The sequence below is a fragment of the Onychostoma macrolepis genome, chromosome 14 (assembly GCF_012432095.1).
Source record: "Onychostoma macrolepis isolate SWU-2019 chromosome 14, ASM1243209v1, whole genome shotgun sequence".
NCBI lineage: Eukaryota > Metazoa > Chordata > Actinopteri > Cypriniformes > Cyprinidae > Onychostoma > Onychostoma macrolepis.
The window spans coordinates 6,253,287-6,276,858 of NC_081168.1; the positions used below are offsets into that span (position 1 = coordinate 6,253,287).

Genomic DNA, 23,572 nt, shown 5'->3' on the forward strand with positions numbered 1-23,572 from the left:
TCCATAATTACCTCTTGTGCCGTAGATGCTTGTTGTACACATTCCGCACGGAAACTGTAACAGTCTTGACTCGTTCCGTTTTAAAAAAGTTGTGCTAGGCCTAAAATAAGACGCCAGGTCTAAAATGCACTTTAATGCACTTTTAATGCAAAACGTCTGGATTGGGGTTTGTATCTACGTTGCAGAGGCTTATTTGAATGTTCCCCTGCCGAAGCTTTGAACCTGTCTAACTTTGAACTTCCAATCCACAACCTGAAGAGAGAGAGAGCAAAGACGCCGTCAGGGCTCAGGGCTTCAAACTTTTAATCTTCTTCCGGCTCAAATAAAATGAGAAATCCTTGTTTGTACGTAAGCTTCACGGTGGATGATGATGATTCAAACTGTTCCACGCGTTTAGATGAGCTCTGCCGTTTCCTAGTCAACAGTCACAGAATTGCATATTACAGTTATTGTGAAGCCAAACCGCTGGCTCTCCTGCAATGAAGTTGTAGTGAGGTATAGGTTTGCACATGCTTATGTCCTGAAAAAAGTAATTTTTTTTGTTCATATTTTGCTCTTATGATTCAAGTTTTCCTTTCTGCTAAATAAGTGTTTTTAGAATGTGTTTTGAACAGAACTTACTGCATGTTAGGTAATTATTAAGAAATGAAGAGACACATTAAGTTTGGGGCTATTTAATTGAATTAAATATTTAATTATGTAGGCCTGAGAACGGAGGCTTATGATAACTGTAAGTAGTTCTCATTAGAAAGTAATAGAGATTATAGTTGTGTTTACAGCTATGCTTAGTTTTACCTATGATGAAATTGTTTTTGTAGAATTAAAAAACATCATGGAGATTTATGTTGCTTTCAACTATGCACAACCTTATGTTTTCCCCACGTACTGTATATAAAGTATACTTTAAGATTATACTTCAATTTGCATCTGGTTCATTTTCTTCATAGCAAAAGTACATTTAATTCAGCTAACCACATTATCGTTCAAAAGTCTGGGAATAGTAGGTTATGTATAAAATTGCTTCAAAAAAAATCTATTTTAAGTAAATGCAATTCTTTTGAACTCTGCAAAAAAATTAATATTAAACAGCACAACATTGCAAATTGTAATATACAATGCAATACAGTATCTCACAGAAGTGAATACACCCCTCACATTTTTGTAAATATTTTATTATATCTTTTCATGTGACAACACTGAAGAAATGACACTTTGCTACAATGTAAAGTAGTGAGTCTACAGCTTGTTTAACAGTGTAAATTTGCTGTCCCCTCAAAATAACTCAACACACAGCCATTAATGTCTAAACCGCTGGCCACAAAAGTGAGTACGCCCCTAAGTGAAAATGTCCAAATTGGGCCCAAAGTGTCAATATTTTGTGTGGCCACCATTATTTTCCAGCACTGCCTTAATCCTCTTGAGCATGGAGTTCACCAGAGCTTCACAGGTTGCCACTGGAGTCTTCTTCCACTCCTCCATGACGACATCACGGAGCTGGTGGATGTTAGAGACCTTGTGCTGCTCCACCTTCCGTTTGAAGATGCCCCACAGATGCTCAATAGGGTTTAGATCTGGAGACATGCTTGGCCAGTTCATCACCTTTACCCTCAGCTTCTTTAGCAAGTGTTTGGGGTCGTTATCACGTTGGAATACTGCTCTGCGGCCCAGTCTCCGAAGGGAGGGGATCATGCTCTGCTTCAGTATGTCACAGTACATGTTGACATTCATGATTCCCTCAATGAACTGTAGCTCCCCAGTGCCGGCAGCACTCATGCAGCCCCAGACCATGACACTCCCACCACCATGCTTGACTGTAGGCAAGACACACTTGCCTTTGTACTCCTCACCTGGTTGACACCACACACGCTTGCCACCACACATCTGATCCAAATAAGATTATCTTGGTCTCATCAGACCACAGGACATGGTTCCAGTAATCCATGTCCTTAGTCTGCTTGTCTTCAGCAAACTGTTTGCGTCACATTGTGCATCATCTTTAGAAGAGGCTTCCTTCTGGGACGACAGCCATGCAGACCAATTTGATGCAGTGTGTGATGTATGGTCTGAGCACTGACAGGCTGACCCCCCACCGCTTCAACCTCTGCAGAAATGCTGGCAGCACTCATACGCCTATTTCCCAAACACAATCTCTGGATATGATGCTGAGCACGTGCACTCAATTTTTTTGGTCGACCATGCAGAGGCCTGTTCTGAGTGGAACCTGTCCTGTTAAACCGCTGTATGGTCATGGCCACCGTGCTGCAGCTAAGTTTCAGGGTCTTGGCAATCTTCTTATAGCAATACGCCATCTTTATGTAGAGAAACAATTCTTTTTTCAGATCCTCAGAGAGTTCTTTGCCATGAGGTGCCATGTTGAACTTCCAGTGACCAGTATGAGAGAGTGAGAGCAATAACACCAAATTTAACACACCTGCTCCCCATTTACACCTGAGACCTTGTAACACTAACGAGTCGCATGACACCGGGGAGAGAAAATGGCTAATTGGGCCCAATTTGGACATTTTCACTTAGGGGTGTACTCACTTTTGTGGCCAGCGGTTTAGACATTAATGGCTGTGTGTTGAGTTATTTTGAGGGGACAGCAAATTTACACTGTTATACAAGCTGTACACTCACTACTTTACATTGTAGCAAAGTATAATTTCTTCAGTGTTGTCACATGAAAAGATATAATAAAATATTTACAAAAATGTGAGGGGTGTGCTCACTTCTGTGAGATACTGTACATCCATGAATATGAAATAATACATAATAAGTGATGTTTCCTGTGCATCAAATCAGCATATTAGAATTAATTATATTTATATTAATTAAATTATAGGAATTACGTGACACTGAAGATTGTAAATAAATAAATACATAAATAAATAGCTTTGTCATCAAAGAATAAATGCCGTTAAAATATATTGAAATACAAAACGTATTTTAAATTGTAATAATACTGTAAATAATTGTAACAATATAATATAGAATATGATTTAATATATAACACAGTAATATAATATTTTCACAATATTAATGTTTTACTGTACTTTAGATGAAATGAATTTAGCCTTGATGAGCCTAGGAGGCTTCTTTCAAAAACTATTAAAAAAATCTTACGACCTCAAACTTTTGAATGGCAGTGTGTAAAAAATCTTTTTGGTTTTCAGTGTTGATGCTCTCACACGCTTGTTACAGGCAGCTAATTGATTGAAGAGCAGGTACTTCAGTCTTTGTGTGCTATACTTCAGGAAGCTAATGAGCTGCCATTCTTTTAAAACCTCATCAACACCTCTTCACGCACTCTTCACTTCTAAACAACTGCAGAAAGGAGCCAAGACAAATATTATGTTTAGGCGTCCACTGTCCATTGCACTCAGCGTGCATCTTCCATTCGCCTATTGATCCCACCCCGTCTCCTGCGTTTGAACGTGACTTACATGAGTAACGCCGGACAGCGAGGCCTTCAAAGCATGACAGCACTCTCGCAAACGCTCAGGGATTAGGTTTTACAGGGCCAAAACACAAAATATGAAAAAAAAGTAGCGATTAAAGGCTTAATTTCTATTTCGGAAAAGTTGCAAGTCGCAGCAGTCAGCTTTGATTAAAGTTCCACCCCGTTTGGCGGTCGGGCTTCTTACTCTAAGCTCCTTAGGGAAGTCGTCTATCTTCTCACAGATATATGAGCCCTGCTCAGCAGACACCAACTCGCCCAATTCTGCTGCATTCAGTGAGCCATCAGTAGGCCGCTGGGGTCATTTTCCTAAAAGACAGTTTTCAAAGCCAAAAGAGCAAGTCAGCTGAAAAGGTGCTTGATATGAACTAGGCTTTCCTTCCACCTTAGCCTCTGCCAGATTTCCCTACTGTGGCCACGTTGGCCTGGTGTGGTCCTTTAGCCCAAGGTGTTCAGAGGAGATAATGCAGGAGGCAATACGTCATGCTTATAAATTTAAGCACTATGGAAATACTCCTCATTTAGAGTAATGGAAGCTACAGATTTTGTATGCACTCACCCGTATTCAGAGGACAGTGACTATGACCCTCAATATCAAAACTATTTTATTGTAATAGTCAGTGTTGGGAACATATTTTGAAATTCTAGCTTGTTACCATAAAAGCCAGTTACTGGGTCAAAGCTAAAGACTATGACTTGCAATTTTTACCAAAATCTAAATTAAGCCTTTAATTATCACTTTTTATTCATAATTTGTGTATATAATATTTGTCACAGTTTACAAATGAATTTACAGTAACTACAAAAAAACTTTTTTTATCTAAAAAAAATTTTAATATAATTTTACAAAATATTGTGATACATATCAGAAAAGTATTCTCTGTTCTTATTGTATTGCTACAAAGCAAAAGAGTATTTATTTATGTTATTAGATGGATGGCTGGATAGATTTTACAAAATAATTCAAAATATATATGCATGTATGCTGTGTATTTATGTATATTATTGTTTTTAAAATTTGTAACAGATTAATTTACAATTACCTAAAAACTAAAATTACTAATGTAAAAAATCTGTAACAATATTAATAATAATAATAATAATAATGAACAGCAGCATTTGACTTAAATATTGTATAAGTTTAGTAAAAATATTGCAGTACATATTAGAAAATTATTCTGAAATATGTATTATTGTGTATATTTGCTACAAAATAATACTGTATGTGACCATGGACCACAAAACCAGTCATAAGGGTAAATTTTTTGAAACTGAGAGCTGAATAAATAAGCTTTCCATTGATGTATGGTTTGTTAGGATCGGATAATATTTGGACGAGATACAACTATTTGAAAATCTGGAATCTGAGGGTGCAAAAAAATCTAAATACTGAGAAAATTGCCTTTAAAGTTGTCCAAATGAACTTCTTAGCAATGCATATTACTAATCAAAAATTAAGTTTTGATATATTTACAGTAGGAATTTGACCAAATATCTTCATGGAACATTATCTTTACTTAAATATCCTAATGATTTTTGGCATAAAAGACAAAGCGATCATTTTGACCCATACAATGTGTTTTTGGCTATACCCGTGCTACTTATGACTGGTTTTGTGGTCCAGGGTCACATATATCTTTTCTAAATATAAGTCTAAATATAAAAATGAATCGGTATCTGTTTTACCCCAGATAGCTTGACTGTGAAGCTGATTGTTCAATTTATTAGAAAAATAGTAATGTAGAGTTTTGTCACACTACTTCTCTATATGTTGAAAAAAAAGTAGCTTGTTACTAGAAAAGCTATTCTGTTTTAAATGCAGCTGAGCTACTGTCAGGCTACTGAAAAATACATTTAAATTAGTAGCTTTTCTCCTTTTAGTCAGTTACTCCCCAACTCTGGTAATAATCCATTATAATAAAATGTGTTTTAATGGTTTTTGCTGCTATTATTGCTTTTTGGAACATGTCTCTTTTCTTTTTCTCTCCCATCTGTATGGAGGCGTGCCAGTGCTTTGCAGCTGCGTGAGAACCGAGTGAAGCAAGAGTGCTTGTTGTTTCTGTACAGAGGCATTCAGAGACATTCTTAGGGGCTTTTTTCTCTCTCCTGCACATACCTGGCTCATGATTGCGTGCAAAAACGGCCACATGTAATGCATGGTGCATGCTGTGAAGAGATATAGTGACAGGTTATCAGAGGTGAATATAGAGGCGTGTTATTAAACTGCTTTGAACCTTGCGCTCCCCATACACAATTAATGCAGAGAGGAACTGAAAAGCTTTTAAGAGCAGTGAAGTGGAGTCATCAGCCTTACAATGCGAACCACCTTCTCCTTTCCTCTCCACTTTGGTCTCCAGGTTGAGGAGTTTCTTGAGTGCGTGGGGCTAATGTGGTGTTTCTCTGCTTTGCGCTGTGGTGTGAAGTGCAAAGCGCCACATATATCATCTTCCAGCTGCATACATGATGGACAATATCAGTAATGCTCAGAGAGTGGGATTAAAAGCTGTACTGGCTCTGGTTTTAGGAGATTATTCCACTCAGTCTTGCCCCTCTTTGAAATGGGATTTGTGTATTAGTAATTCATGTAAAGTCTCTTGCATTCATGTTCTACCTTTATTTGGCTTGCTGTGGTGCTGTACTCCAAAGTCCTGTGAAGTTATTTGCGCTGGGTGTTTTGCTTTGGAAAGCGACTTTAAAGAATTAGTTCACCTCAAAATGAACTCATCCTCATGTCTTTCTAAACCCGTATGACTTACAGTCTTCTGTGTAACAAAAAGAGACGTTTTGATGCCTCTGCTTGTTGCTCTTGTACAAAGTTATAAAATAAAAACAAAGACTAAAGTTTTACAAAGAAAATACTATACATTTTTCCACTTAAAAATTTCAAGTTTAAGTCCAAATTGTATTTGTTTATTTGTAATTGTTTGGAAAATTTAGTAGTAATTTCTGAGTTAAACTTGTTCATAAAAGTGCATATTTGTAAAGTCTTCTGAAGGTATGCAATAGCTGTATGTAAAAATAAATAAAACTTCTTTCTTTTGAGTCAGAATATTTTTTTATCTGAATGATTCATTCATAAATCAATCTTGAGTTCAGTGATTCAATCTCTATCTTTTTCTCTCTCAAGGCTGTCAGAATACTTTAAATACAGTGCTTTTATGTGATTGATTTATATTTATTTCCTTAAATGAACCATCAAAATGTATTGTTTCACTAAAATGAATTGGACAGAGTTTTCAGTGCATTTAAAAAGTATGTTGAATAACAAGCTTGTTACCAGAAAAGCTATTGTTAAAAGTAGCTACTGAAAAATACAAAATCACATCCTCCTTTTAGTGCATGAGTCATATTGACCATGTTTATAAAATGTTTTGGCGCTTTTGCATCCCTTTAGCAACTTGAAAGCCATAATCCCCATTTATTTTAATTGCATGGAAAGACCGACCTGTACATTCCTCAGAAGTTCTCCTTTAGTGTTACACAGAAGAAAGAAGGTACTACGTGTTTAACATTTTCATGTGGGGATGAACTCTGCCTTTTATCATTTTTTTCTCCCTGATTCTCTGTTCCGCAGACCTTGCTGTGGTTTTCCCTGAGAATTGGTTTTGTTCAGGCTTTGATGTGGTGACATTTATCTGCATTCCTCCATCTTTGTCAGTCAACAGTTCTCAGGATCTGCGGCTCCTAATACATTCTTTACTGTGTTCTGCATGGGTTACGGTCGATTGTGAACAAAAATGCTTTGCTTTTCCATCTTTTCCGGCCATGTTTTCGAAGATCAAAAATCATTTAATCGCCCCGCATCCGCTTCCATCCGAGCTATTCTGATCCCAGCAGTTTTAGACTGAGGTGACTTGGGTCATCCGTTATCTCTGCTAGGGATGCTTGGTGCTTTTCCGCCAAGAGTCGGAATGTCAGAAAACAGTCCAAGGTAGGAATTTCCTGCAGCCTTTCTCCATCAGGACAGGCAGCGGACGTTCCAGCTCATCCTGCGCGACTGAAGCGTGTTGTCCAGCTGCCAGGAACGCTGCCTGTCCTGAGAGAGGACAAGAGCGGGGAGTGTGAGACCACGAGCACGTCTGCAGTGTTTCCGAGACCTCTCTCCTCATTTCTTGTTCCCTGAGGAATCCCAATCCTCCTCCTTCTGCCCCGGGACACTCATTGACTAAGACAAGACCCCCCTCCAACTATTCTTCCCCTTCAGCTTATCTCTACTTCTGCCAGTGAGTCGGGGATGAGGACAGACAGCCTGGTCTTATCACAGACCAATGAAGGTCACTGTGAACATCGGACAAGATGGAACTTAATGACCCCACAAAATCACTGTTTTATTGTTTTTTTAACAGTATTTTGAGCATATCGATGGGATAATCCCTTAAAAACATTTTGGGGGTCACTAAGGTTATTTAATGTTTTTAAAAAAAGTCTTGTATGCTTAGTGAATGAACAATTCTGTAAAAAAAAAAAAAAAAAAAAAGTATTGTAAATTATTAATACTGTTTATACTCATTTCTATTTTAATATATTTTACAATTTATTTGTGAAAAGCTGAAGTTTCAGCATCATTACTCCAGTCTTCAGTATCACATGATCTATAATCATTCTAATGTGCTGATTTGCTGCTCAAAAAACATTTCCTATTATTAACAAAGTTAAAAACAATTGTGCTGTATCACAGTTGTATGTATCACACAAAAAGCAGCACAACTGTTTTTTACTGAATAAAAAGAACAGCATTTATTTATTTATTTATTTATTTATTTAAAGGGCAAAAATCGGTGTAGTGCAGGATGAGCCATCCATTTTATTTAATTTTATTTTAGCCCACACTACTGTTGTTTAAACGATTAATACAAGTAGACAGAAGGGACTATTCAATTTTTGATATGTGATTAAGTATCCCATTCTTTATGCAATGAACTTCTATGAACAAACTTAAATAAGGCTTTCTATCTTCAGTGAGGAAATATTAAGTTAGCACAGTTGGTCCTTGGAGCATGCCTGGCTCTCAAGTCTTACTCATTTCATGCGTTTGAAAGAGTCTGGAAAATTAGATATATTGTGGGTCCCAGACCGAATTTTCATTCTCAGGTTTTCTGAGATTTTTTCTTTGCCTATTCAACCCACTTTAAAGAGCAGACACCTCATGCATGCTTTATTCCCAGAGCCATCTTTAATGGACTGTTAAAAATGTCACCTATCAGCTGTCCGTAGTGCAAGTGTCAAAGAGCCCGGGGTCCAACAAATCTGCCATGCTGCCACACACAGGAGAATCCCAGCAGTGAGCTTATTTCCCATCATACAGTCTGTTTATCTTGACTCTACCGTTGAGCCTCGTGCCATGCATGCTAATTATTCGAGAAGATTAGAACTAGAGGAGGTAAAAATAGTTTGTGCTGTCTACGTAATTATGCATTCTGCATCACAATGTGGTCCAAAAATCCTTTGCCTATCAGTACGGAGAAGCAAGGTAAACGGTGAAATTTTCAGCACAAGTCAATTATAAATGGGATTTTGTATTTACCCCCCGCCAGAGGCTAACCACCGTGATTTATTAGTATGAAAGCTTCCTTATTGGAGAAGATGATTTTAGCAGTCCTTGCTTGTAATTTTAGATCAAACAGTTGCTTAAGAATGTATAAAATTTATATTTTTTTATATATATTATATATTTATAATGCAATAGCACATACAGTAAGTACAGTATAAAAACCATTACGCCTATGGGATGTCCCCACTTTTCACAAAAACGAATGTGTGTGTGTGTGTGTTTCATAAATTCACAATTTCATAAATGTGTGTATATATATGTGTGTGTGTGTGTGTGTGTGTGTATACATACACACACATACACACAATTTCATAAATTCTTAAGCAACTGTTTGCAGGATATACAAAGATTAGTATGTTGCTTTATGAAAATGTCATTGGATTGTAATCCCAAATAAAAAAATGTCTTAAACCGTATTAGGACGGGATTACTTTTTAGGACATATGTCCATAAAGTAATTGTTTCTGGACATATGCAATGTTTAACGTCAGTTTGCACAAGATAAGTGATCTATTTTGAAATCACCTAAATAGGTTTGTGCACTGCATTTATGCTTTGCTCTCACTCATACTCATCTATTTCATTTTGTGTGCATAAAATGCTTAACATGAAGCATAACCATACATTTGGTATTGAATATTCAGTAAAATAGTGGTCTTGCTTGCATTATTGAATCTATAATCCTGCAGTGCACATTAAAAAAAAAAGGCTGACAATTTGCACAATGCACATTGTCCTTGTATCTGATTCTTTTTTTTTTCTTTTGAAAAAATTGTTCAAAGAACGAAGCAGACAAGTCTTTGAACAATGTACAATCACTTGTAACTTCCTCTTGTCTCCTTGCTCCAATCACAAAATGACATGCTTCGTTTGAATCCATTGCACAGTGGGTAGTTTACAAGCTTGTGTGTCGTGACACATAAAAGCTGCTGCACTCAGGGGAATGTGGGTTTGAGTCCAGTCTGCGTTGTCTCATGCTCTATCCTGTAAAATTAGATGCAAAATGCTATAAATAAACTGAAAACATTTCCGCTTTTCCACAAAAGTAACAAATGCTATTTAAAAGCAGTTTAAAAAAAATTCTAATTATTTATCATAAGTAAAATGTAATCTGTTCATTCAGCATGTTTTCAAAATAAAAAGCACTCAGTGAAAAAAAATATAACACTTTTTTTTTTTTTTTTTCATCAGAGTCCACACTTGATGTACAGCAGTAGTGTAATGAAATGTGGGCTGCAGAGAGCAGATTTTTACCAGCATGTTAATTCTCACAAGATTGCTTTGTGAACATCAGACAAGATGAAACAATGAAAGGTTGATTGTTTATTTTGTTTTAGAACATTTTATTAAAGGTGCCATAGAATAGAAAACTGTATTTACCTTGGCAAAGTTGAATAATAACGGTTCTGTACATGGAAATGACAAACCGTGAACCTCAAACACCATTGTTTCTTCCTTCTTATGTTAATCTCGTGAATGAAAAAGACCACTGAAAAATAGGCGAATCAGAACATAACACCGACTGTGACATTACAGTCGGCATCACTAATAGTTACGCCCCCAACATTTGCATATACCCACCCATGTTCTATGCCAGCTAAACCTACACATCCAATCATCAAAAGTTCTGCAGGTATTGTGAAGAAACAATGTGCAGAATGTGCTCTTGCGTTAAAAGCAGCGAGATCTCAGTGGAACTGAACAGAAGGCATGTTTAGAGGTACATTAACTCCTATTGCTACACACTGAATGCACTGAGTCGCTCATCACATCCCCAGATTCATCCGATTGGTCCATTGATTTAAAGCTGACATTGATCCTCTGTGCTACATGTCAAAAGTTGAACTGTTTTTTAACTTGACATTTCCTCTTAAAAATGCTGTATTTGAGATTCTGAAAAATATGGGGAGACACTGAAAAGAGACACTCTTTCCCAGCCTTAAATGTTATTATTTACTCATCCTCATGTCATTTCAAACCAAAACTCAAAAGAAGATATTTTGAAAAATGTCTCAGTTTGTCCATAAAATGAAAGGGGTAGCTGTACTGGAATGGAACGATATCTTGACACAAAGGTACTTGGTAGCTTGTTTCACATAACCTTCTTCCTCCTCCAGCAGAGCAGCTCTGATAGATTTTTGCTCTTGCTGTCTTTCTTGTTACACTACTAGTGAGCAACATCTCACACTTGCTGTGTAAACAGCTTCATTGATTATAATGAGAGCAATCCAGTTTTGCTGCACTGTCTCGTAGACAAGATGTACGAAGTTCCATTTGCATGTTGAATTAATTTGTATGTTTTGTACCATTAGTTGTTAAATGTTCACTGCTATACATCTAGCAGATTGCAGCTCATTATTTACTTTGAGCAATTTTTAACCATAATGTTTATTAACACTTCGTCTACACTGTAAAAAATTATTGCTGCAATTAGTTATCACAACTTAAAATTCAACGTTAGAATAAGTAATAATGCGTTTCTAAAAAAATATGCCATTTCTTGACTTTGTTTAAAATTCAGTTAAGTTTAATTAAGTTGTATATTTGTTATCTCAACAAATTTTAAGTTGTTATAACTAATTGCAGCAGCATTTTTTACAGTGTAGCATTCAGCAGATGTCCGAGAAGCCATTTTCTTCACCGAAGCAATGCAGGTATCTGCTTAATCGTACTAAACGTATCAAGAGTCCAATGAGCTGCCAGTGCAGTACAGATTCAGACACACTGACTGGAATTACAGTACGATAGAAAGACAATTATTGATTTGATTCACATTTGTTTTAGAAAATAATTTGGCACAGGGATTTCCTACATTATAAAGTGAAACTTTCAAGCAGTGTTGTAATTGTTAATCAAAGCTAAAATGATTAGAAATAGTTTTTATGAAATAAAATAAAATAGAAATATTACATGTGAAACTTCACCAAAACAAACAGTGAGTATGTTTACATGGACAACAATAATCCGATTTTAACATGATTAAGACAATACTCTGATTAAGAATCTACCATGTAAACAGAGATTTTTGATTACCTTAATCCGGCTAAAGTCATATTCGAAGTAAACAGAAATCGAATTAAGACATGTGGAGTATTCCTATTTTAGTCGCATTATTGAAGTGCAGTGTAGACATGTACACACCTTAATGTGTAGGACTTTTCGCCGCATTTTGCGACAGGATACACACACGGGTGGGTAACTGTTTGATGGCAAACAAAAGAGCATGGCTTCAATAACGCCGTCATCTGTTTGCACGTATAGCATGACAAATAATTAACTGCACTTGAAGCTTTCATAAAATTAAAAATGAAACAACGTCGGCGTGGAAGGCCTCGTGAGCAGTGTGCCGACATACAGCGCCATTGCACTTCAAGCGTCCCGAGTTCGAGTCCCCGCTCGCGGACCTTTCCCGATCCCATCCCCCTCTCTCTCACCCACTTTGCTTCCTATACTGTCCTATCTAAATAAAGACATAAAAAAACGCCATAAACAAATGAAACACCCAAAACTGTATATGGCAAAATAACGAAGACGAACTATATGTTTATACGTGAAATTCTGGAGGGGACGTCGGATGGTGTCACGTGGGGACGTAATGATGTGTGCCATTTAATCGATCTATGTACTATAACATGTAAAACGGAACATGAAAGGAATATTCTAAAAGTAACACCTTAATCATAATGCTGCCTTATTTAGAATAAGGTAAATAATTAGATTACCGATGTCCATGTAAACGTAGTCAGTGATAGTTTACCCAAAAACTAATATTTTGTCATCATTTACTCACTCTCAAGTTTTTTAATACCTGAATGAGTTTCTTTTTTCTGTTGAACATAATAGAAGATATTTTGAAAAATATTTGTAACCGAACAGTTGATGGACACAGTTGACTTCCATGGTGTGGAAAAAAAAAAAAGAAGAAGAATATTAAAGAAGGAAAGGAGGAGGAGAAAGAAATGCATACAGATTTGAAACAACTTGAGAGTGAGTAAATGATGACAGAATTCTCCATTTTGGGTGAATGATTCCTTTAAACTTAAAAAAGGGGTAATATGATTTCAACTTTTTAACTTTTGTTAGTGTGTAATGTAGCTGTGTGAGCATAAACAACATCTGCAAAGTTACGAAGCTCATAGTTCAATGCAAAGGGAGAAATTGTCTTTTACAGAATTAGCATAGCATCGCCTACAGCGAACGGCTGGTAAGGGACTATGACAAAATAATTCCAGGTTAGTGACATCATAAACCCAGATAAACCCCGCCCCCGGGAACATGCAACGAAGGGGGCGAGGCCATGCTGTACTGCTTTAGAGAGGAGGAAGAAAACTAGGGGTGCATGTAAAAATCTATTCATATACTGTATGAATCGCGATTCTGTCTTCTAACGATTCTAATGGATTCACAAGTTTCAAAATCAATGTTCTAAAGCAGCGGTTCTCAATCCTGTTCCTCGCGTCGCCCAGCTCTGCACATACTCTGCATCTCTTTCTCTCTCTCTCATTCAGATCATCAGCTCAGCTTGAACGGTTTCATTTATACGCTTAGCTATGACAAGCGTTAAACATGGACGCATATGCGATTGCCGTACTGTATTAAAGCTTTAATCATGTTAAAAGCTAACATAAGTAGTAGCATAATAACAGCGTATCTAAAAGTATGAGACAACAACAAACAAAAAACATAGGCCTACCATTAAAAGCTGTGCTTGCACAGGTTCTGCACCATCCTCTTCACTAATATTCTCTGGGTCTCAATCTGGCTCAAATTGATAAGCAATATAGACGACGCCATTGTTTACAATACAACCGGAGCACATGCAGCTGAGGTGAGGGGCGGGACATTTAGAGGCAGTTTAGCCAATCACAACACACTGGGCCAGCTAACCAATCAGAGCCCATCGTGTATTTCTTAGGGAGGGGCTTCATGAAAGCAGGAAATGATCAGCTCGTTTATCAGAGAAGGGACATAGCGGTGTGAAATAAAGTGTTTTTTAACAAGCAAAGCATTAACACATGTTAGATTTCACCCCATAAACACAATCAAGCCTAGAAAAAAAAACAGTCAACCACCCCTTTAAAAAAAAAAAAAAAAAAACATGATGAAAATGAGAAATATTGCATTTGAAATTTAACTATAAGTTTAAGTTGAATTACTAAACTGAAATAAAAATAAACTTAAGTTAAATAGAAAACAAATAATAAAATAAAAATCATGAAAGCACATAAAAACAATTATGGAAACTGAAAACAAAAATTAAAACAGATTATAAACAAAAAAGAGCTTTCAAAATATAATAGTATATGAATAATATTAAAATAACAGTTATTTCAAGACTTGTTAAAATTTTATACTCATAGTCGACAACATTTCAAACCTTGATTGATGTAATGTTATGAAGGCACAACAGAGCCACTGTTCGTTGTTTTCTTGATGCCTTCCTACAGATTGTTCAGAAATGGCATGTCTCGAGCTGCAGTTAGTGCCTCGTCTGGCTCAAGCATTTCTCAGTAGTATTTATTACAGACAAACATCTATTGGTTTGGATGTTCTGCAGAGGCTTTCACGACTCAGCATCTGTTGTCATTATAGCTCGCTTGCGTTTTTAAAACCCAGATCACACAGTTCTGACAGAATATCTCATAAAGTGCTGTGTGGTTCGGAGACTACCATCCAGAGTGTTTCTAAGGCCCATCAAAGGGATTTTTCACTCTTATGTAGCCAATTAGACACTAAGAACTGTAGTTTGGAGCGGTGATACAGTAGTTTCTGTGTCTGTTGCTGCTGTGAGACTACAGTCGTCCCTGTTGTGCATCTCAAATGCCCATCTCGGTCTCCTGCGGTTTGAGAACTAGGCCGTGTCTTTGCTGTGAACCCTTAAAGAAAGCAGCACTTGTCACTCTTGGCATCAACACTCCTTTTTATCCGCCTTTGAAAACATGTTTACACTTCAGAGAAGTTTTGTCTGTGTGAAGTCGTTCTGTATTCTGCAGGCCACTGAGTACAACTCACAACAGCAATGACCGGCTGAATTTCAAGTCACCTTTCAGTCCAGCTCTAGATTATAGTGCTGCTGAGGTCAGAGCTTTAGTGTGTTAGGGACGGCTGCCTCTGAAATCTTTTTGTCAGGATTGCTGTGATGAATCAGGAGATGTCAGTGCAATTTTTTTGTGTTGTGCTTTATTCATCTGCTATTTGAAATTGTGTGTTTTTTTCCTTGTGGGAGGCAGCAGCAAACAGGCTGCCAGAAGCAGATGTAGCTATATGGATGCTTGTGTACAGATCTGTCTTGATTTACTGTGGTAAGTTTGGAATGTTTTTTGGGGTTTTTTCTCATATTAAGGGGGATACTAGACTGTAATTGGTAAGGATGCAGTTTTAAAATTATATTTGCATTTTGTGAAATGCTTGCATTTTTAGCCTCAAACATCCTAATAAATGGCTGTCAGAAAGCAGAAAAAAGTACTCATACAGTATATCACAATTTTGTGTGGTGTAATAACTGGAAAAAGTAAAAATGTGATCTGAGATTGAAAGATTAGAGATTAGAGATTTTATAAATGTCCAGTTTGACCATAAAAGTCAATTTATGGTTTCAACTGAGAAATAAACATTGTAGTATCTAAATGTCATTTATATTTTTATTGTATGTTAATTATTTGTATTTATATTAGAATTTTTTTTTTTTTTTTTAGAGAGATTGAAAAGTCAGTTTTATTCATAAATGTCCCTTTTTTGAGTCAATTATTGGTTTAATTTCAACAGAGAAATAAGCATTGCTGTATCTAAATAATATTTATACACTGTTAAAAAAAAAAAAAAAAAAAAAAGTTGAGCCAACTTAAAATTTTAAGGCAACCAGCTTCAGCGGATTTTTGAGTTTGCTCAACTTATTTTTGTGGGAGATACTCAAATTTGTGTTGTATAAACTTAAAACGACCAGTTGAGAAAACTCAAAAATCTGCTGAAGCTGGTTGCCTTAAAAAACATTTTACAGCGAACTAATATTTTTATTGTATGTATATTATTTGAATGTATATTTGAGGGACTAAAAGAAGTACATTTATTTATAAATTTGCAGTTTTTCTTGCATACAAGTTTGGAATCACTTGAGAAATAAGCATTGTAGTCTTTTTATTATTATTATTATTATTATTATTTAAATATTATTATTTTAATATTATTATTAAATTAATTATTATTTGTAAAGCTTATTTCTAAATAATATAAAGTTTATTTATATATTTAAAGTTTAATATAAAGCTTATTAAAAATAAATAAATAAATAAAAAACACCCAAAATTTGCTGGAATTGACCCCAAGTTATTTGAGTGGAGTCTTAATGCTATGCAAATTAATTTTAAAAAGTATAAGAAGATATAGAAGACATATAAGGGATTTCAATACAGTTGTATCCACTGTAAAAAATGGTGCTGTTCGGTTTGCCAATATTTGACCCAATCTTTCTCTAGCCATTGGCATCCGTGCTGTTTCTCAGCGGTCACAGGACAACGAGAGAGATGGACAAATGTAGAAGATGAAGACAGAAGGTCTCTTGATGCAGGGTGACAGCGTGACTCACCCTTCATCCACAATTGAAGGTTTCAAATGGCAAGTCCCTGCACATGCCGCCTCATGTGCTCTGCCTGAAGAGAGGGAAATCATGTTTTCTCTTGCTTTGTGTTTGAGTTATTTATCCGGGTATTGCTAATCTATGGATTTATGGATTTCCAATTGAGAAGGACACGTTTGTTTTGAGACTTTCCCCTTGGCAGGTCCTACTCCGCAGAACTTACAAACATGAAGGTCTCCCAGGGAGATGGATTATGGGAAGTGTCAGAAAAAAGACGAATTAACATCAACCAGTTCATGTTCAAAGGAGTAATAAGTGACAAACTCAAACTTGCCTGAACTGAACAAGTTCTAAGCTTCCCACAGCCATCATTCAGAAACGTACCGGATGAATTTCAGTGTTTTTTGTACGAATACTGTGTGAAACTATAGTGAGCCCAATTTACATAGAAAGGAAGCATGTTTTGTTCTACATAGAATGACAATGAATGGAAATATTCAAGGCACTGCACTATATCAACTGATTTGCGGGTGGTTAGTGAATGCTTTGCTGTTTCAAGAGGGGGAAAGAGTGAATATATATATATGACAGATATGCCAGAAAACATCACTCTCTGTGAGTTGAGGAGCACTCAAACCTTTTACCTCAGACCTGAAAGGCATAATAGCAGTAAGATTACTAACATTAACTAACATTAGCTGAATTAGTCTGAAAGAAAAGAAACCAGAGTCCAGACCTTCATTGATGTGAGTTTCAATGAGAACTTAAATGAGAACAATTCATTTAGTTCGTTCGAGGCCCCGTCAAATGATTTATGGCATGCACGATATCTCCAGGGTGTATGCCGTTGACTAAAACAACAAAATGCACAATAGCGCCAATTGTACATTTGTTGTTGTTCCCCGAGCACAGGCATAATTTATGGTGTTCAATACACAACAGTGCTGTCTTTCTCTCCACCTCTGCTTTGTACCCACCCTCATTCACCTTGAATTCATAACACCACTTTTCACAGTCTAATGAGAGTCTGGAGGCTGCGTACAGCATTCCTGGGTGGTGATATAAGTCGTGCACCTGTGCACACTTGTGTACACTTTACCAATCCACAGCCAAATGTTTTGGGCTTCAGGACGCATGTGATATTTCAAACTGAAGAACGAGACAAGCCTGAACCCCAAGGCCAATCAAACCGCTCGATTCGTCACTAGCGAGCACAGCTTTCCAGAGAAAGTGAATCATCATGTCATTCGCTTCCCGGGAAAATCTACAGCAGTTAATTGTGTTACACAAATGAAATGTAAAGCCATTTAGCAGACATGCCACGTGAGTCAATCTTCAGCGTTCCCATGCTTGTCCAAATTGATAGCACTTAACTCATTGGCAGATGAGCCAAGGCTTGTTTCTGCAAATTAATTTTCTGAATAAACCGTTCGTTTCGCTGCCTGTCAAAGACAGATGTCAGGCTGAAAGTTGTCTTCGGCTTATGATTACAGGGAGCGTGCAGGGTTGGGTTCGGATAGGGTTCAAAGTCAAATGGAGGAGACACTATCTTTCCAAGAGTATCAGAAGTTTTGCAGCTATAAATAAACCACAAGCTCCATTTTGCATCCGAGCTTCTCAAGGGCCTGTAGCAAGCAGCCTCTGCCGTGCATTATTTTCATGTAGTTTCATCAGCTTTGCATGTCTTTTTTTTTACGCTGTGACCTCTACTGCGATGACCCAGAGTTCGCTCCTGCTCCACATCGGCCATTAGCTGTGACCTCCATGTTCCTCTTTCAAGCAGACGCCAATATCAGGCTCCCAGGCACACAGTAAGAGGAGATAATGGCTCGACTAAAAAAGCCGTAAGCCTCTCTTTCTGGCGGTTTTCTGGAAAGTTTTAGGTATAAAAATCCTGCTGTTGTAGGTAAACGCACTTTACCTAAAAAAAAACATAAATTTACATCTAGAGTAAAGGCTGGAACACATTACGCAATATGTTTATCTTATATTTGCTGACTTTTAAATGGTTACAAATAAAAACTAGACATCATGCACTAAGCAACTGAGGATCACACACTACAAGACATTAAAGGCTTTACGAACACAAAGAAATGCATGACAAATGAAAACTCAAAATAACAAACATGTTTGATATCCTCCAACTGATGATTTCATAGTCTGAAGCTAAAAAATCTGAGTCTGTGCCCATCATACGCTATACAATTTTCTGTAAAATTTATCAATTCAATCTGCCAAAAATCTGCAGACTGGCTCTAGCTTTCAGCAGTTATCACAGACTCTTCCAGACTGCAAAACTGAGCATAAATCTGGGCAAAAGTTGTATAATGTATTCCAGCCTTATACAGCTTTTTGCATCTGAACAATGCAAAGTTTAAATGATGAAATCTGCCATTCCAGAATACTTTCTCAGCCATGTTTTGCATCCTAAAGGACACTTGCACACTCTCACTCACTTATTTCATTTGTCTAATGACATTATCCAACAATGCGTACATGTATCATAGGGCAATTTTGTCTTCTCTTTTTCTTCATTTCAACCACACCATACAAAATTATGTATTGTATTTAATAACATTTTGGGTAGTCTCTTTTGTATTCCAAGACTAATTTCATATCTAGCATGTTATAATTGCACACAAACCACACAAAAATGCATAAATACACACAATTAAAGAATACACACATACAAAAATGCAGAGAATTTAGGAATTATTTTGTATGATAAAATAAGTACAGTAAATTTTGAAAGAAAAAACATTATTTGGGACAATTTTTGGTGGAAATTACATCATAGCTTTTTAGTTTGTTATTTTTTAAAAGGGAAGTTCTTAAATTTAGTATTTCCCACCTAAAGTGTCAATAGGAACTATATAAAGCAAACACGGTAAAGAAAACTGCCCTCATTGTACAATTGTTTTGTGGCCTTGTTTGACATTTAAAGAATATTCTTTAATTATCCACAGCCTTGATTTTGTTTACATCATATATAATATGATTAACTAACTACACTAATGTCTGTTGGTAGAAGCTGAAGTGTCCCTGTTCCCTCAGACTTTGACAAGCGGAGGCGTCTCTGTGTTGCTCAAAGAAGCTCTGCTTTTGATTCAAATTAATTATTGTCTAACTGAGCAATTCCTTTCCATTTAATGTCCTCAGTGGGTGTAATTAACTCAAACACATTCTATTAAGTTGTTTTGCATGAAGCACATTTTCCCTCAAGGGATTCGTCTTCCCCATGAGAGCAAGCAATTCCTCTGACACTTGTCCCTTTAACCTTCAAGCCTGTTAGTCTGTGAAGTCTGATGTCTTCCTGTCTGTGGTCTTCAGGCTGATGATCTGTTCTGAATTGCGAGATGTTAACGCAGGATTCTAAGAAGTCCAAATTGTGAGATGTTATTTCAGAATTCCGAGAAAAAAGTCAGAATTGCGAGGTTATTTCAGAATTCTGAGAAAAAATTGTGAGAATTGTGAGATGTTAGTTCAGAATTCCGAGAAAAAAAGTCAGAATTGCGAGGTTAGTTCAGAATTCCGAGAAAAAAAGTCAGAATTGAGATGTTAGTTCAGAATTCCGAGAAAAAAAGTCCGAATCGCAAAATGTTAACTCAGAATTCTGAGAAAAAAAGTTGGAATTGCAGTGTTAACTCAGTATTAAGGGGGGAAAAAATCTGAATTGCAAAGAAAACAAGAATTTCAAGATTTTAACGTCAAATTACGTCAAAAAAGTCACCTTTTGTATATCTTTATTCTGTGCGAAAATAAGCTTCCATAGGGAAGAGATGTACTCATAAAAAACACACCTGCGATGTCCAACCTCGACAGTACATTTTCATTTGGATTTAAAGTATAGGCATGCTAGACGGTTTGACGGGGTCAAAGCTTTAAACACGGCATTATGGGATTGATTTTTTGGTTTTTGATGGAGAGAAGGGGGCGTATTCCACTGCGTTAAAAGCTTAATGGCACTCCCCAGACAAGCCTCAAACAAGGGTAATGTAGACAGAATTAAATGACTCTGTCTAATTAATTAGAAGAGCGGAGGCTGGTAAGAAACAGCAGTGGCTTCTCATTAGACCGAGTTTGTGAGTCTCTGGAGAGTGCTGGTTTGGAATATTATCCGGTGCAAGCGACATTTCCCAGCAGGCTCTGGTTGCTGACACATGCACGCACTCAACCGCCCGTTGTTAGTGTGGTTGCTGTGTTTCCGCATTGTGTTCCCTCAAAAAAACACAAGAGGAGAGGATCACAGAATAATTAAACACACCCACTTTGAAGTCTGTTTTCTCGCCTCAGGATGTAATTCTTTTTCAGGATTTGTTGTTGTTGTCGCTCTGACCCAGAACTTAATGGACGCGGCGCACGCCTGTTAAAGCGTGTAACGCCTACAGTGTGAGCATCAAACAGCAATTCAGCAAATATCTTGTATATCTCGCCTTCCCTCTGTATCTGGGATAATCTCTTATCTGATAACAAGGTCTAGTCAAACTGTGAATCATTTGGACTAGAGCTTTCCAACCAAATCTGATTCATTTGATTACTTCAAGCTGTTATTTGATTCTTTTGGTGAATCAGTTGCTAATATAAGCAAATGTAATTCAACTTCAGTAAATTGTCCCACAACGCAGCCTAGATAGTCAGTCCTTCCTATCATTCACTCTCACTCACTCATTGCTTTATTCCTGTCAGTCATGTCACAGTGTCAGTTGTGTACTGCAGCACTGCGCTTGTTACATATAAGAGCAGAGATTTTATGTGTGCTCTCTCTCTCTCTCTCTCTCTCTCTCTCTCTCTCTCTCTCTCTCTCTCTGCTCTTCCTCTTGCATGGCTGTGTCTGTGTCTTTGAAGTCTAGCGTCTGCTTTAATGAGTGTGTACTTCAGACTTGTTCAGCCCAAACAGCACTAGGTCTGCTGTCCTGAGGCCACTCCGCTCTCTCTCTTTCACCATCCCTCCTTTCCTTTCCTTTCCTTTCCTCTCCTTTCCTTTACTTTCCTCTCCTTTCCTTTTTTCTCTTTATTTTTTTGTCCATTCTTGTTTTTCTGTTATTATTCTTTCATGCCTTACTTCCTTCTACCTTTCTTTTTCCTTCCCTTACTTGTTTGTTTGCTTTCTTTCTTTCTTTCTTTCTTTCTTTCTTTCTTTCTTTCTTTCTTTCTTTCTTTCTTTCTTTCTTTCTTTCTTTTCTATTTTCTTCTTTCCTTACTTACTTTCTATTTTCTTCTTTCCTTACTTAAGATGCTAATTTCACCATTCCTTCTTTCCTTCCAACCTTCCCTACATCCATCTCTCCTTCCTTCCGCCCTTCATTTCTTTCTTTCTTTTTCTTTCTTGCTTTCTTTTTGTAAAATTACGTCTATCCTTCCTTCCTTGTTTCTTTCTTTTATTCCTTCTTTCCTTCTGTCCTCCTCCTGTCCTTCTTTCCTTCCTTCCATTTTTCCTTTTTTGTTTCTTTCATTTACTTCTATCTTTCCTTCCCTGTTTTTCTTCCTTCCTTCCCTTTTTCCTTCTGTTTCTTTCATTTACTTCTATCTTTCCTTCCTTCCTTCCTTCCTTCCTTCTTAACTTCTTTAATTACTTTTCTCTGTATTTCTTTCTTTTACTCTTTTCTTTGTTTCTTCCTTGTTTATTTCTTTCATTTACTTTTATCTTTTCCTTCCTTCTTTCCTTGATTTGTTTCTTTTTTTCTTTCTTGCTTCCTTTTTTGATTTACATATATCCTTCCTTTCTTGTTTCTTTCTTTTATTCTTCCCTTCTTTTCTTTTTTCCTAATTTGCTTCCTTCGATCCTTCCTTCCTTCTTTACTTCTTTTTCTTTCTTTTTTCATTTACGTATATCTTCCCTTTCTTGTTTCTTTCCTTTCTTCTTTACGTCCTTCCTTTTATATCCTTCCTTCCTTCCTTCCTTCCTTCCTTCCTCTCGCTATCAGTCACACTCTCTCTCTCTCTCTCTCTCTCTCCCTCACTCAGTTGGGCTCCAGGCTCGTTCACCCCCGGCAGCTTGTCTTCTGTCTCCCGGGAGGTGATACTTGGTTTTGATGTATAAATCATCCTCGACTGTTCAGTCTTTAATTAATGACCCCCATCTGTCCTTGCTGGGTGAGTTTGAATTTTAAAATGCTGACACACCAAACAAGCGCCTCTGCGACTGCCTGACGCAACAAGCCCCCGAGTAAAGCAAGCTATCAGCGCACAGAGAATAGGCAGTCTGACATAGACACCCTCACCTGCTCCGAGGTGCTTCCAGCCCATTTACCCAGCAGAGCAAGAGAGATAAAGCACGAGAGAGGCTGAAAACCAGTCGCCGGACAGAGCAGGGGCAATAATACTTCCGTCCATCAGCAGGCCAGACCAGTAAGGCTCTGTGTGTATGTGTGTGTGTTCATAGGCTTTTCAAGTGAGCCCTGCCAGAGTTTCTGAAGCGGTTATGGAGGCATCAAAGACGAGCGCCGCGGTGAGTCACCGGCTGCCTTTTACAATCTATGTACTGGATGTGTGCAAGACAGCGTTTCAGGTCATAGACGGGGGGTGCGGGACGTGCAGGTGGACAGGGTCGGGCTGCATCACATATGCATGAATAGCCAACAACACAGAACAAGAGAACATAAAGGCTCTGTTCTCGCTTTTGTATGCCGATGTTGTTGATGTTGTTGTTCCCATCGTTCCTGCTTTTCAGTCCACTCTGGCTTCTTTTTTGTTTCCTCTCATGTCATTAACATCAGCTGTTCATCTCAGCGCCGTGTTCATGTCTTTCTCTCTTTTCTCCCGCTGTGCGGGTCATCACTTCGTACAGCTGCTCATGTAGCATGGTGGGGTGGCTCTCTTTGAGTTGTCGCTGCGATTTCCCCCTTTATCTTTCCAACTTGTGTTGTAGTGAAGCATGTGCGACTCTTTTAACTAATTACACAGTTCTCCGCCTCTCACCATTGTGATTCAACACCAATGAAATTCAACACTCTCATAAATCTTTTGTATGTAGTGTTAAACTCCATTACTC

The 23,572-nt window shown here is 37.4% G+C and overlaps 1 protein-coding gene across 12 annotated transcripts in view; it reads left to right on the top strand.

The window, feature by feature from the left end:
* The window catches only part of mid2 (midline 2), a 156,537-nt gene that overhangs the window by 95,424 nt on the left and 37,541 nt on the right, over positions 1-23,572 (top strand). For 11 of the 12 annotated variants that reach the window (XM_058797639.1, XM_058797643.1, XM_058797644.1 and 8 more), the window contains one exon: positions 22,964-23,029. The exons of the other annotated variant lie outside the window; for it this stretch is intronic. In XM_058797639.1, coding sequence (XP_058653622.1) covers positions 22,964-23,029 — 66 coding nt within the window. The remainder of the gene's footprint in view (positions 1-22,963; positions 23,030-23,572) is intronic. 12 annotated transcript variants of the gene reach the window in all.